The 13,935-nt window shown below is 45.2% G+C and overlaps 3 protein-coding genes across 4 annotated transcripts in view; 2 read left to right on the forward strand and 1 right to left on the reverse strand.

Annotated features, from left to right (window-relative positions):
• Positions 1–2,306, forward strand: part of LOC311140448 (nuclear transcription factor Y subunit beta-like) — a 2,676-nt gene extending 370 nt beyond the window's left edge. For both annotated transcript variants that reach the window (XM_084175510.1, XM_084175511.1), the window contains exons 2-7: positions 193–289; positions 485–615; positions 1,018–1,215; positions 1,341–1,419; positions 1,611–1,690; positions 1,779–2,306. In XM_084175510.1, coding sequence (XP_084031636.1) covers positions 193–289; positions 485–615; positions 1,018–1,215; positions 1,341–1,419; positions 1,611–1,690; positions 1,779–1,811 — 618 coding nt within the window. In that variant the 3' untranslated portion in view covers positions 1,812–2,306. The remainder of the gene's footprint in view (positions 1–192; positions 290–484; positions 616–1,017; positions 1,216–1,340; positions 1,420–1,610; positions 1,691–1,778) is intronic.
• Positions 2,307–2,480: 174 nt separating this feature from the next.
• Positions 2,481–5,827, forward strand: LOC311140443 (E3 ubiquitin-protein ligase TRIM39-like). The gene is made up of 2 exons (XM_084175503.1): positions 2,481–2,713; positions 4,110–5,827. Exon 2 carries the CDS (start codon positions 4,112–4,114, stop codon positions 5,747–5,749), a length of 1,638 nt encoding a protein of 545 aa, XP_084031629.1. The 5' UTR covers positions 2,481–2,713; positions 4,110–4,111; the 3' UTR covers positions 5,750–5,827.
• Positions 5,828–5,978: 151 nt separating this feature from the next.
• Positions 5,979–9,964, reverse strand: LOC311140445 (histidine ammonia-lyase-like). Its single transcript, XM_084175505.1, has 16 exons — positions 9,949–9,964; positions 9,762–9,828; positions 9,592–9,629; positions 9,294–9,419; positions 8,710–8,849; positions 8,495–8,542; positions 8,152–8,299; positions 7,948–8,043; positions 7,723–7,781; positions 7,532–7,612; positions 7,261–7,326; positions 6,930–7,095; positions 6,706–6,840; positions 6,481–6,589; positions 6,299–6,368; positions 5,979–6,187 (listed from the first exon to the last, which is right to left on the reverse strand). Coding segments are annotated over exons 2-16 (1,362 nt in total). The 5' UTR covers positions 9,764–9,828; positions 9,949–9,964; the 3' UTR covers positions 5,979–6,109.
• Between the last annotated feature and the right edge of the window lie 3,971 nt (positions 9,965–13,935).

Genomic DNA, 13,935 nt, shown 5'->3' on the forward strand with positions numbered 1-13,935 from the left:
AGCTAACGTTAGCTAGCTAGCTTCCCATTTAGCAAACAACCACTCACTTGGCCAGCGAAATTAACTAATTTGGTAGAACACTTAGACAGCTAGCTAAACTATACATTATTGTTTAGCTAGCTATCCAGTCAATAGTAAGTGCCTTTCAACAATTCAGCTATTTGAGTCAAACCATGTCGTCCTTTGTTCCAGATGGAAGAAGACCGTTCCACCACCGACGCCTCCCAGCTAACGTTAGGGCTCTCTGGAGAATACATGTCAGGAGGATATGTACTCCAGTCTCAAGATGGTAAGGGGCATCAGTTGATAAATTCAACCCTAATCGGGGAACCAGGTGTGGTTGTATCATGAATCGAATATCCCCCAATCAAAATGTACCGTAGCTAGGTTCATCACATTCTCTCAATCTCAATGCAACAGTGTCAGTACCTAATGCATACAGTCAATGATCCATGTTTTCCACGTAATAATGTGTGTGATGAAGATGATGGAGAGGAGAGTCTGAACGACCATGAGGACGGGGGCATGAAGGAGAACTTCCGGGAGCAGGACATCTACCTCCCCATCGCTAACGTGGCACGCATCATGAAGAATGGCATCCCACAGACCGGGAAGGTAACCATGGTGTGTGTGTGTGTGTGTGTGTGTGTGTGTGTGTGTGTAGGCTGTGTGAGAGCAAGACGTTTGTAGTATTCATTATTGCACACTGTGGTCCTCTGTAGCTCAGCTGGTAGAGCACGGCGCTTGTAACGCCAAGGTAGTGGGTTCGATCCCCGGGACCACCAATACACAAAAATGTATGCACACATGACTGTAAGTCGCTTTAGATAAAAGCGTCTGCTAAATGGCATATTATTATTATTATTATTAGTAAAACGTTTAGTAACAGAAAACAAAAATGAGTGTTTCTTATTGGACAAGTACAGATAGTCCCTCCCTGTTTCAGTCCCCCCCCCCCCCCCCCCCCGAAACCAGCTCCTCATCCTATTCCTCTTTGTCCTAAATTGTGTCTCACAGATAGCGAAAGACGCCAAAGAGTGTGTGCAGGAGTGTGTCAGCGAGTTCATCAGCTTCATCACGTCGGAGGCCAGCGAGCGCTGCCACCAGGAGAAAAGGAAGACTATCAATGGAGAGGACATCCTGTTTGCCATGTCAACCCTGGGCTTTGACATGTACGTGGAGCCCCTCAAAATCTACCTGCAGAAGTTCAGAGAGGTATGACTAAACACACTTCTTCTCTTCTGACAATTAGTCTCACACAGTCACAAGTATCCATGAACAAACGCACAATCGCACATCACATGCTATTTCATCTCTCACAATACATTGATGTTTCCTAGGCGATGAAGGGAGAGAAGGGAATCCCAGGTGTGTCGGTGGGAGAAGGCCTGGGGGAGGAGCTTACAGATGACAGCTTCAGTAAGTGGTTCAGAACAGTTCTCAATTTTGTCATCTCATACTAAAGTAGAGGCTTTACAGTCATGCATGCATACATATGTAAAGTGTATGCATGCATGACTAAGTCGCTTTGGATAAAAGCGTCTGCTAAATGGCATATTATATTATTGTGCTGTGGACGGTTTTGTAACGTCCTCTTCCCTCTATTCCAGCTAATCAACTGCCAGCCGGAATAATAGCAGCCGACGGCCAACAGCAGAACGTCATGGTGTACACCACCTCATATCAACAGGTAAGTGACATCAGAAATTTGAACCAGAACTAGACCATTACCACATATCCATGACAGTTCTCTCCATTACCTCTGTTTGCTCCTGTAGATTCCTGGCGTGCAGCAGATCCAGTTCTCATGACGAGGCCTTGCTCCTGCTCTGACCGCGGCGGCCATCGACCGCACAGACACAGGCCTGGCGACCGTAGGCTAACCATAGGCTGAGTGTATGACCCCACCGTCAAAAGGTCAAAGGCAATCATCAGATGGACAGGAGGCCTTGGAGTTGGGCTGTTATGGGTGGGAGGGGATGTGGTGGTTGACACAACCCTGTCATGTAAATGTACAAGTCTGTTCTCTAAATGTAGTCATGAGGTGCCTCAAGGTTTAGAGTGCATCTTTGAACCAGTTTGGGATACTTTATTTTTAATGCTATTCAGACCAGATAGTTTGTTTTTGTACATTAATTGTTTTATGCAGGTTTGGGAGGGGAATTGTTTTTTTTTGCTCACTCTTTTTTTTTTTTTACCTTGAGTAGAGGTGCCCTTAATGTCAGCTCTTTTCTAATTGGACAAACTAGTACCATGTGCTTTAATGTGACGTAAATCCTTTGAATAAAAATCCAAGTGACCCAATACCTTCTGGTTGTCGTCGACATCTTTACACACATCTGAATAATTACACCAATTTTTTCATAGCTACTGTAATAACCAGTGGTGAAAGTAGATTTAATTTCTTCCTGGTATGGACTCAATGAATACTGTTTTAATCAATGACAATAAAACATAAGTTCCAAATTTCAGCCATGTAAAGGGTTAACTGTTCCAGGAAGAGAACCACACAGCAGTATCGGGTGGGGAGGAGCATTATTAACGTCACTTTGCTGAACTGAAACTAAAGTAGAGAGACGTACAGTATATTGTGTACAGGACCAAACTCTCCAGCACTTCAAAAATCCCTTAAACAGCTACACGTTCAGACTATATGCAGAGTCTCCAACCCTTTGACACCAAGGACAGTGTTATCCACGAACATACTGTACAGGTGAGTAGAGATTAAGAAATATTAAATTGAAGATAAGCTTTACATTATTTACCGTTCACATTCCTTTTATTTACACTGAACAAAAATATAAATGCAACATGTAAAGTGTTAGTCCCATGTTTCATGTGCTGAAATAAAAGATACCAGACATTTTCCATACGCACAAAAAGCTTATTTCTCTCAAATTCGGTGCACAAATTTGTTAACATCCATGATTGTGAGCATTTCTCCTTTGCCAAGATAATCCATCCACATGACAGGTGTAGCATATCAAGAAGCTGATTAAACAGCATGATCATTACACAGGTGCACCTTGTGCTGGGGACAATAAAAAGCCACTCTAAAATGTGCAGTTTTGTCACAACACAATGCCACAGATGTCTCAAGTTTTGAGGGAGCATGCAATTGGCATGCTGACTGCAGGAATGTCCACCAGAGCTGTTGCCAGATAATTTAACGTTCATTTCTCTACCATAAGCCACCTCCGTCATTTTAAAGAATTTGGCAGTATGTCCAACCAGCCTCACAATCGCAGACCACGTGTATGGCGTCGTGTAGGCGAGTGGTTTGCTGATGTCAACATTGTGAACAGAATGCCCTATGGTGGAGGTGGGGTTATGGTATGGGCAGGCATAAGCTACGGACAACTAACACAATGGCATTTTATCGATGGCAATTTGAATGCACAGAGATACCTTGACGAGATTCTGAGGCCCATTGTTGTGCCATTCATCCGCCGCCTTCACCTCATGTTTCAGCATGATAATACACGGCCCCATGTCATAAGGATCTGTACACAATTCCTGGAAGCTGAAAATGTCCCAGTTCTTCCATGGCCTGCATACTCAACAGACATCCATTGAGCATGTTTGGGATGCTCTGGATCAACGTATACGACAGCGTGTTCCAGTTCCTGCCAATATCCAGCAACTTCGCACTGCCATTGAAGAGTGGCACAACATTCCACAGACCACAATCAACAGCCTGATTAACTATATGCGAAGGAGATGTGTTGCGCTGCATGAGGCAAATGGTGGTCACACCAGATACTGACTGGTTTTCTGATCCTCACCCCTACCTTCATTTAAGGTATCTGTGACCAACAGATGCAGATCTGTATTCCCAGTCATGTGAAATCCATAGATTAGGGCCTAATGAATTTATTTCAATTGACTGGTTTCCTTATATGAACTAACTGAAAATGTTGCATGTTGCATTTATATTTTTGTTCAATGTATATGTTAAACATTTTATACTTTGGTTATAGGACTTTTATATATGTTTTAACATCATGTATCAATATCAGTTACTATGATCCCATAAGGCAATGTTGACAACTCTAAAGCTGACTGATTCCAATAAATTGTTTATGGTTTCACCTTTGGTCTCTGTCTAGATATGGCCACCTCCAGCAGTCTCCTGTCTAAAGAGCAGTTCCTGTGCTCCATCTGTCTGGATGTGTTCACTGAGCCGGTCACCATTCCATGTGGACACAACTTCTGCAAGGCCTGTATCACAAAGTACTGGGATAGCATCGACCTGTTCCAGTGTCCAATGTGTAAAAAAACATTTGATAAGAGACCAGATCTGTTTGTCAATACTTTCATTTCTGAGATAGCTGCTCAGTTCAGGAAGTCTTTTCAGGAGAAAGCTACCAGCAGCCCAGAACAATGTCCTGCTCAACCCCTAGATATTCCCTGTGACTTCTGCACTGGGACGAAGCTCAAGGCCCTGAAGTCCTGTCTGGTGTGTCAGACCTCTTACTGTGAGACTCACCTGGAGCCTCATCAGAGAGTCGCAGCCTTAAAGAGACACAAGCTGATCAATCCTGTGGAGAACCTGGAAGACAGGATGTGTAAGAAGCACGACAGACCTCTAGAGCTGTTCTGTAGGAGGGACCAGACATGTCTTTGTGTCTTGTGCTTGAAAACAGACCACATGACTCATGACACTGTCCCTCTAGAGGAAGAGTATGGAGAGAAGATGGCTAAACTGGGGAAGACTGAGGCAGAAGTTCAGCAGATGATCCAGGAGAGACTGCAGAAGGTGAAGGAGATCAACGACTCAGTAGATCTCAGCAAGAGAGCGGCAGAGAAAGAGATATCAGACAGTATACAGGTCTTCACTGATCTGGTGCGCTCCATTGAGAGAAGCCAGGCTGAGCTCATTGAGGTGATTGAGGAGAAGCAGAAAGCAGCAGAGAGGGAGGCTGAAGGGCTCATTAAAGAGCTGGAGCAGGAAATCACTGAGCTAAAAAGGAGAAGCACTGAGCTGGAGCAGCTCTCACACACTGAGGACCACCTCCACCTCCTCCAGAGCATTCCATCCCTCTGCACCCCTCCACCCACCAAGGACTGGTCTAGGATCAGTGTTCACAGTGATCTGTGTATGGGGACTGTGAGGAGAGCTGTGTCTCAGCTGGAGAATACACTGAATAAAGAGATGGAGAAGCTGCCTGAAGTCAAACTGAAGAGGATTCAGCAGTATGCAGTGGATGTGACTCTGGACCCTGATACAGCACATCACAATCTCATCCTTTCTGAAGATGGGAAACAAGTGAGACACGGAGGCACACAGCGTAATCTTCCATATAATCCAAAAAGGTTTGATAGAGCTTTAAATGTCCTAGGAAATGAGGGCTTCTCCTCAGGGAGATTTTACTATGAGGTGAATGTTCAGGTGAAAACTATGTGGACTTTAGGAGTGGCCAGAGAGTCCATCAACAGGAAGGGGAACATCACAAAGACCCCATTAAATGGATGCTGGGCTGTGGTCCTGAGGGATGGGAGTAAGTACTCAGCCTGTACCTACTCCCGTGTCTGCTTATACCTCAGAGAGAAGCCCCAGAAGGTGGGGGTGTTTGTGGATTATGAGGAGGGTCAGGTCTCCTTTTATGATGTGGAGGCCAGGTCTCATATCTACTCTTTCACTGGTTGCACCTTCACAGAGAAACTATATCCATTCCTTGGCCCTGGCAATGATAAAGGTGAAAACTCTGCCCCTCTGATAATCTCTCCTTTCAATCACACAGACTGAGTTCTAAACTGAACTAAATGACCAGTACATTTAGTAAATGTAGAATAATCATAATCTGTTGTCATACACCAGGGAGAATATTTAACTGTAATGTTATTACTGGTGGTGGTTGTTTGTGTCCACCAGCATTGTAAGATATAAGAACATCTCTCCAGGCTCATAATAAGGTAGGATTCATATCTGGGAGTTACATTTCGTAGGAATTTTTGATCATGAAATAATATAAGCAATATTTTTGTTTTTTAAGCTCATTTATTGTTTGCACTGTATATCTCTAATAACTTTTAATAAACTTGAATCCTGCATTTGGAATCATACAGTAGAAGCAAGAAATACTTGAGTCATTTTGATACAAATATCCTAGTCATCCAGTGGGAGTGGTTTCAGTCCGAGCCTGTCTCGGTATTGGTCCATGTATGGTCGAGCCGCCTCCCACACCTAGAGAAAGCCACGGGTGAGAAACATAAACAGAGAAGTTAATTTTTATCTGCTTCGTTATCAATTAGCTGGAACAATAAATATAATACTGAGATGGAGTAAGTATCTTGCCTTTTCCGCCCTGAGGAGTGTGTGAACAGCCTCAATGTCAGGACTCATTTGACGGTCACGATCCCAAGGTCTGATGGGAAATAAGAATAAACTGATGTGCTGTAGAACCCTCCACACACCTTTTCAGAACAACAACATTGGGCAGTACTCGAATCAGAGCTCCACATTCTCATGGTTCTTACCTGACAACAGAACGCACTAGCTCATGGACCTTCTCCAGAGGGGTAGTAGACTTGAGGGGGCGGAGAAACTCCAGGGCTTGACAGGCAGCGAGCAGCTCTATGGCCAGAACTGAAAAGCAGAGGCAGCGATGCCTTTTTATTCTCAGGGTTAACTCTGTAGGCATGCTGTTTGATGGGATGAGCATTTCACACATTAGTGCCATGTGACTGTATGGTAGGAGTTACCTTGCTCTACGTGTTCCACCACCCTCAGGGCCTTCCTAGCGGCCCAGCCCCCCATGGAGACGTGGTCCTCAGTGGCTGCGCTGGTGGACAGGGAGTCCACGGAGGATGGGTGGCACAACACCTTATTCTCAGATACTGTACGGGAGCAGACACAGACACACGCTAACGTTTTCGATATGCACAAACACACACTAAAACACGCACACAAAAGCACAGAGACCTACCAAGGGCGGCAGCAGTGCAGTGTGCAATCATGAAGCCAGAGTTGAGGCCTCCGTCTTGGACCAGGAAGGCAGGCAGCTCACTGAGGGAGGGGTTGACCAGCCTCTCTGTCCTCCTCTCGCTCATACTGGCCAGCTCATGGACCCCGATGGCCAGGTAGTCTAGAGCCTGGGGGAAAGAGAGGGTTAGCCTGGTCCCAGATCAGTTTGTATTGCCTTTCCAACTCCTATGATCATTGGTAAGGCAGTACGAACATATCTAGGACCAGGCTAGGAAAGAGGGGGAACAGAGTTGTTTATTGAATGGAGTGAATCTGTTTGTCTGTGACTCTACCTTGGCTGGGTATTCTCCATGGAAATTACCCCCAGAGATGGTCTCACCTCGCTCTGCAAAAACCAGCTGGAGGAGAGTTAAGGTTTTATATCTGGGACAACATTATGAGTCTCTAATAAAAGCTGTAGACGGGAAACCAAAACCCATGTGGGCTAGTCCAAGGGCTCCTCCTTGTGGTGAACTTATATAATCACTGGGGGACTAAAAGGAGATCAAAGAAAGAGATGATGTCTTCAAGTAAATATAACAATGTAACTCAGTGGGAGGATACAGGGTTGTCAGTGGCACTGTTGAGCTCAGTGGAGAGGATGTTCTTCACGAAGGCTATGGTGTCGTTAGCCACCCCATGAACCTAAAAGAGAGGAGAGAGAGTCAAAAATAAACACCGGTCCTAGGGTTAGTTCACTCCAGCCCCTCACTGCAGGGGTACAAAGATTTGCAACACACCCACACACACTCTACCTGTGGGATACAGCGGAGGGTGTATGCATCCTGGACACGGTCACATGTCCTATGACTCTCTACAGGAAAACACAACAAAGGAAGTCAGAGACAGGAAATGACCAAACAGCACTGTTAAGGTTTCCACCAAATGACTAAACGTCTTTATTTGGACACAAAATGATAACAAGGACAATAATTGAGTGTGTGTTTCTGTGTGTGTGTGTTTCGCCAGCCTGACTTTACCAGAGATCTGGGAGGGGAAGACTTCAGAGTGGAGTAGAGAGCGGAGTCTCAGAGCCACCTCTATCTGACCAGGGTGTGGCCTCACTGCATGGATGTCTGGAAGGGCAGAACAGACCAGTACACAATGGAATGGAACGGTTCACTTCTTATTGCATCAAAGCTCCAACAGCGAATTCACTATATGTGTGTGTGTGTGTGTCTGACCGCTGTGGAAGGCCTTGGTGGTGCCCCTCAGGGCCTCCAGGCTGAGGGCAGCGATGATGTCAGCCTGCCTGGCCACGCCCACAGCTCTCTCCACTGCCTCCGCCGCCAGAGATGACATCATCTGAGTCCCGTTGATCAGACCGATGCCCTGCACGATAAAACACTTATCATCACTTGATCTTCAATGACACCACTATCTACTGCTATTATATCCCAGATATGATATCGTCTAACCCCAGTTATCAATAATCAGTATACAAGACTACTTAATCAATGCCTGATAGAAAAACCAACAAATAGTCAAACCAAGAGAGTTCCTATTACCACAGCTCTAGAACTGTACCTCTTTAGGCTTCAGTACCAAAGGTGTGAGTCCATGACACTCCAGTACCTGGAAAAGGAGGAAAGAAAGAATAAAGGAGAGGTGAAAGAAAGAAAGACAGACAGACAGGAAACGAGTTAGGGGCCGTCATTTATACATTTTATCTAACAAAAACACCTTGGTTCTCTGAGGTGTGTCTTTGGGTTGAGAGAGAGAGGCATTGTGGGTAGCCCAACTGTTTTGGCGTGGTCCCAGCCGCATTGAGGCGACCACATCCTGCCCTCTCCCATAAGACCCAGGGTGAGGTGGGCCAGGAGGGCCAGGTCTCCACTAGCCCCCACCGTCCCCTTCTCTGGCACCAACGACAGGCAGGAGGCTGGGAGAGTAGAGCGAGATATCCGTCACACGCACACACAAACAAATGCATGCATGAACGAACTAATTAATAGATTAATTAATGACATTTTATTTTCGTGTTAAATCACCAGTTAGGGATGAATTGACACAAACAAACAATGCATGATACAACATTACAATGATTCACAGTGATAATTATTCCGATGTTCTGCGCAGTGTGCACCACATGTGTACTCACTCGCACACACACACGCATGTGCACAGATACACTCACACACACACAGTCACACAGATACACAGATACACACAAGCACAATGTACCTGGACAGGACATGCATACACACACTCACACACGTGCACATGCACAAACACACCCACAGACACAGAGTTCACGCTTAGCTTTAGTAAGTCAAAATGTTGAATCAGAATTTCAATTCATGTTGTTATTGTAGACTGGGTTTACCATTGAAGGCTTTGACCATAGCCTGGACCGTTTCCATGGAGACGCCACTGTACCCTTTGGCCAGAACGTTGATCCTCAGAGCCAGTAGCATACGGGTCCTCTCTATACTCAATGGGGTGCCCACTCCTACACACACACACACACACACACACACACACACACACACACACACACATCGAAAAGTATTTCAATATGAGCACCAGGGGTGCAATTTAGTCAAGGATAGGCCTGATCTGTCCCTTGGAAATAAAGGTATTATAATGACATATAGTCGGTTTCTATAAGCATGGTAACCCACCAGCACTATGAGATCGAATCAGATTCGCCTGTAGTTCCCTAAAGACAAAGAAAACACACACAGTCAATAAATGATTCTGACAGTTAGTGATTGACAAACAGATCTAGCGCACAATGTTTATTCAGATGGGAAAATACTTGTTCTTCCCAGCTAGTTAATAAACAACTTACATGAGTTTATCCTTCGGAATGAGTGTATGGGCAAATTTCCCAAACCCTGTGTTGACGCCATAGACAACTACAGGGGAAAAAACACACATTGATATACATTGACATATAAACACATGTAGAATCACACATTATATTAATCTATAGCTATATATTATATTAATCTATACATGTCTATGATCTCCCATACCTCGGTTTTCTTTTATGATGGTTTCTATCACTTCTCTGGCTTCATTGACTTTCCCTTCAGCCTCGCAGGTCAGCTGGGTGACAAAACAGAGGAGTTCAAATGTTAACCGACAGCAGTCCGCCAGCACAGCTGATAACGTTCTGATTGGACTATGCTGGAGCATGGTCTTCTTTAAATCATACCTTGATGTTGAACAGGCCTTTCCCCAAACGGACCAGATCAGCTGTGGTCAGACTGTTACCATCCAGAGAGAGGTACTGGAACGCAACAAGACACACAGACAGACAACGTCAATGACAGACAGACAGACAGACAGACAGACAGACAGACACACAGCAATGTAGTCAGCAGTTACACAGGGTTACGTTGTGGGAAATGTGTCAAATATGATTTGCTTTTCCATGACCATTGAATTATGTCCCTCCAAGTCTCCCATCCTTTTCTCTCCACCCCTCCATTGTTCAAGCAGAGGATAATAACAAAATGCAGATAGTCACCTTTTTGGGATCTTGACACTGGTGTTTCCCAATGGCAGTTTCTTCCTTACTGACGTTGATAAAGTTGTTGTGCTTCAGAATATTCATTATGAGAGAGAGAACAACAATCAGAGAGAGAGAGAGAGAGAGAGAGAGGGACACAATCAGAGAGCGGTAAAGACAGGTAGCTACTGTGTGACAATGACAGAGACAATTCTTTATAAAGCCAGGGGAAAGGATCAATTTCATTCATTAACTGGTCTACCCACCACAGAGCTGGTTGCAACAGGTGGGCTTGTGCCTGGTCGTTACTCTACGTCTGATTAAAAATGTAAGACCAACTTTTGTTTAACGTGTAACTGGTGCAACCAGCCCCTGTACATTAACAGTTCTGTCTCACATTAACACCTGTCTTGGTCCCCAGTCAGTGTACACCAATGTTTACTGGAGAAGTGTAACAGTTGTGTGGGATATTCTTGTACATAAGTGTCTACACCTATATATATTTAATTTTAAAAAACCTGCACCCAATATTCAATAAAATTACAATAAAACACAATATCAAATTAAAGTGTCAAGACTTACTCAACTTTTTTTTAACAAGAGTCCTTCACCACTCTGCCTCCTCATTTGATGCTGCAGACGAATCAGCTCCCTCTTTATACTGCATCTTATTGATGAAATGGAATTAATGGAAAAAGGTCAGCTTCACAGTCAAGTTCCATGCAAAGCCTACCCAACCCTCATTCTAGGACTGTGCAATTGTACGTATACTATTCCCAGGCACCAAACAGATTGTGTCCAGTAAAGGGAGGCAATTGTCATTTGGAATGTGTGACCCACCAAGTTAGTCATAACAGTCATGATCCATAACAGTCTGATATGATAAAGATGGAATGGATCCATAATAAATTGGATTATTTCATGCATTGGATAATCATTCATGCAAATACTCTGAATGTAGACCATTCAAAAGTATGCAAAAACACGTAGATCTGTCTGTAAAGATAGACAGGTAGACTTCAGTGTACTTGTTTGTACTGAAACTACAAATGTAGTGGAGTAAGCAGCTGATTTGTCATGTGTGTCCATAGAAATAGGGTGGAGCTGTGTTGAATAATGATAAGCTGTCAGTTAGTGGGGGTCTGACTCTTTCTGTTAAAATCACTTTCTGAGAAAGCAACGAAGGAGAGCAACTTTCGAATAGATTAGAAAAGAAGCGAAAAGCTTCCATTCCAAGATAACTTCTGAGCTGTATTGCATAGCACAGCTTTCATTCAAGATGTTCAAAATGTCAGTGTGTTTAAGGCACTTGAACACTTGCAGCCCACACTTGAGTCAAAGCCCAATTAAAGGAGATGTATGAGAGAAATCTCTCATCTTGGGGTTGACCATAACAGCCATTGATCAGGGTTAGAAGAAAAAGCAGATACGGCTAGCCTGCAGTGTGGGGTAACCGTGACTGCAGACATATCTATGGGATGGTATCTATGGGATGGTATCTATGGGATGGTATCCATGGGATGGTATCTATGGGATGGTATATATGGGATAGTATCTATGGGATAGTATCTATGGCATGGTATCTATGGGATGGTATCTATGGGATGGTATCTATGGGATGGTATCTATGGGATGGTATCTATGGCATGGTATCTATGGGATGGTATCCAGGCAGAGTGGTAGTAGGGTGAAGTGTAGTGGCACTCTGGCCAGATAATAGACTACTGCAGAATTCCAGAGACAACATTCCAGCAGCAGAGAACGGTCAATTAGAGTGAGAACGGGAGCCGGAGCAAGGCACGGAGATACCAGGGACAGGCAGGCAGCGTGCACCTTACGTGATACACACACAAAGAGAAAACCTTCAGGTCATAGGAACATCTTGGGTGGGAGGTCAAAGACTAAGCCTATTATCCCTCTAAGGGTTCGGACACACCAATAGCATTTGCTGGCCCAGAGTACTTAGCACTTCTGAACCTAATTTGAGAACAGAGTGCGCACCAATTTTACATATAGAATCACGTGAAAAATGAGGGTGGTCCCTAAAACACAGCGCGCTGAACGATCGGCAGACGAACGCTAGATCCACGTGTGCGAGCCTTAACATACAATTAAGAGTACATAAACAATCTCCAATCCCACACAGGACAGTTTGTTCACTATCAGCTCAGGGCCATTGCTCTGGGTGTTACTAAACACTGGGACCACCACAGCTCCATCCATAGCAGACCACCCTATCTGAGGTGCTGCCCTACACTAAACATACCTCTGACCTCCCATCCCCCACGGACTCCACTGTCTCTGTCTGAGCTCATACATCATCATGATTTGCAGGCTGATGGGTTAAAACCACAAACAACCGTACAGCCGTCTCTGATAAGGTATGAGGGAGGTGATGGGTGAGGAATGCATGTGGTAGGGCAAGGGGCAGGGGGAGATGGGAGGTTAGGTTAAACCGGAGAAGATCAATGCCAGGGCCAGGGTTATCCTCCATGAGGAATGTCAGGAACAACAGGAGGACGGGGGAACGAGACCGGGAAGGAGAGAGAGGAGAGGGGGAGGAAAAGAGGGAGAGCATGTAAGAGAGAGAGACGGGGGGGGGGAGCGGAGTGAGCAATGGTTGGTGTGTACGCATGAGAGGAAGAGAGTGAAAGAAAGAGAGAAAGTGTGTGAGAAAGTTAAAGGGATTTGAGCTGGTCTGTCCTCATGTTTGGTTGAGTAGTGTACACAGGGCTGAGGGGACAGAGCTGTGCACCTGTCAGCTGGAGAGGAGAGGAGAGGAGAGGAGAGGAGAGGAGAGGAGAGGAGAGGAGAGGAGAGGAGAGGAGAGGAGAGGAGAGGAGAGGAGAGGAGAGGAGAGGAGAGGAGAGGAGATGACAGACATTCCTTCACCACCGCTGCCATTCCTTAGCCATGTACCCAGCCCTGAGGCACTAACACACAGATAGCCAACCTTAGCAAGCGCCATAGCTACTAGAGATGGCTATAGCTGAAACAGTCTGGTGATATGACATCATGACTATAAGTATGACTATAGTCTTCTATAGTGACCATGACTTCCTATGAATGACGCTAACATGACAGTGTTCCAAATCTTTCTGCGGTCATCTCCCCCCAGGGCTGCAGTGGCTCAGCCAGTCTTACCTTGGGTCCCAGATTGGAAGTGGTCTCTGTCAAGCACACTCCCCATTTCCTTCTATAGAAACGTGGGATCGCCCCTCGCTTTTCCTCGGGAAGCTCCCGTTGGCCACTTCCTGTGCCGCTCCCAGTCTGTGAATAAACAGAACATTTCTGTGTCTGCGTGTCTCACAACACTGCTTATACACACACACACACATACACACCCTGACCCCTTTGCCATGTCTCCTCTCTGTGTCTGAGGAATTCTATTCTGCATATCCACCTTTCAAACACACACATGCACCAACCTCCACCCTTTCCCTTTCCCCCTTTTCTCCAGCTTCTCCCCTCTTTACAAAACTACATCCATCCCATCCATCACACAGCA

The sequence above is a fragment of the Coregonus lavaretus genome (assembly GCF_964263955.1).
Source record: "Coregonus lavaretus genome assembly, chromosome: 13".
NCBI lineage: Eukaryota > Metazoa > Chordata > Actinopteri > Salmoniformes > Salmonidae > Coregonus > Coregonus lavaretus.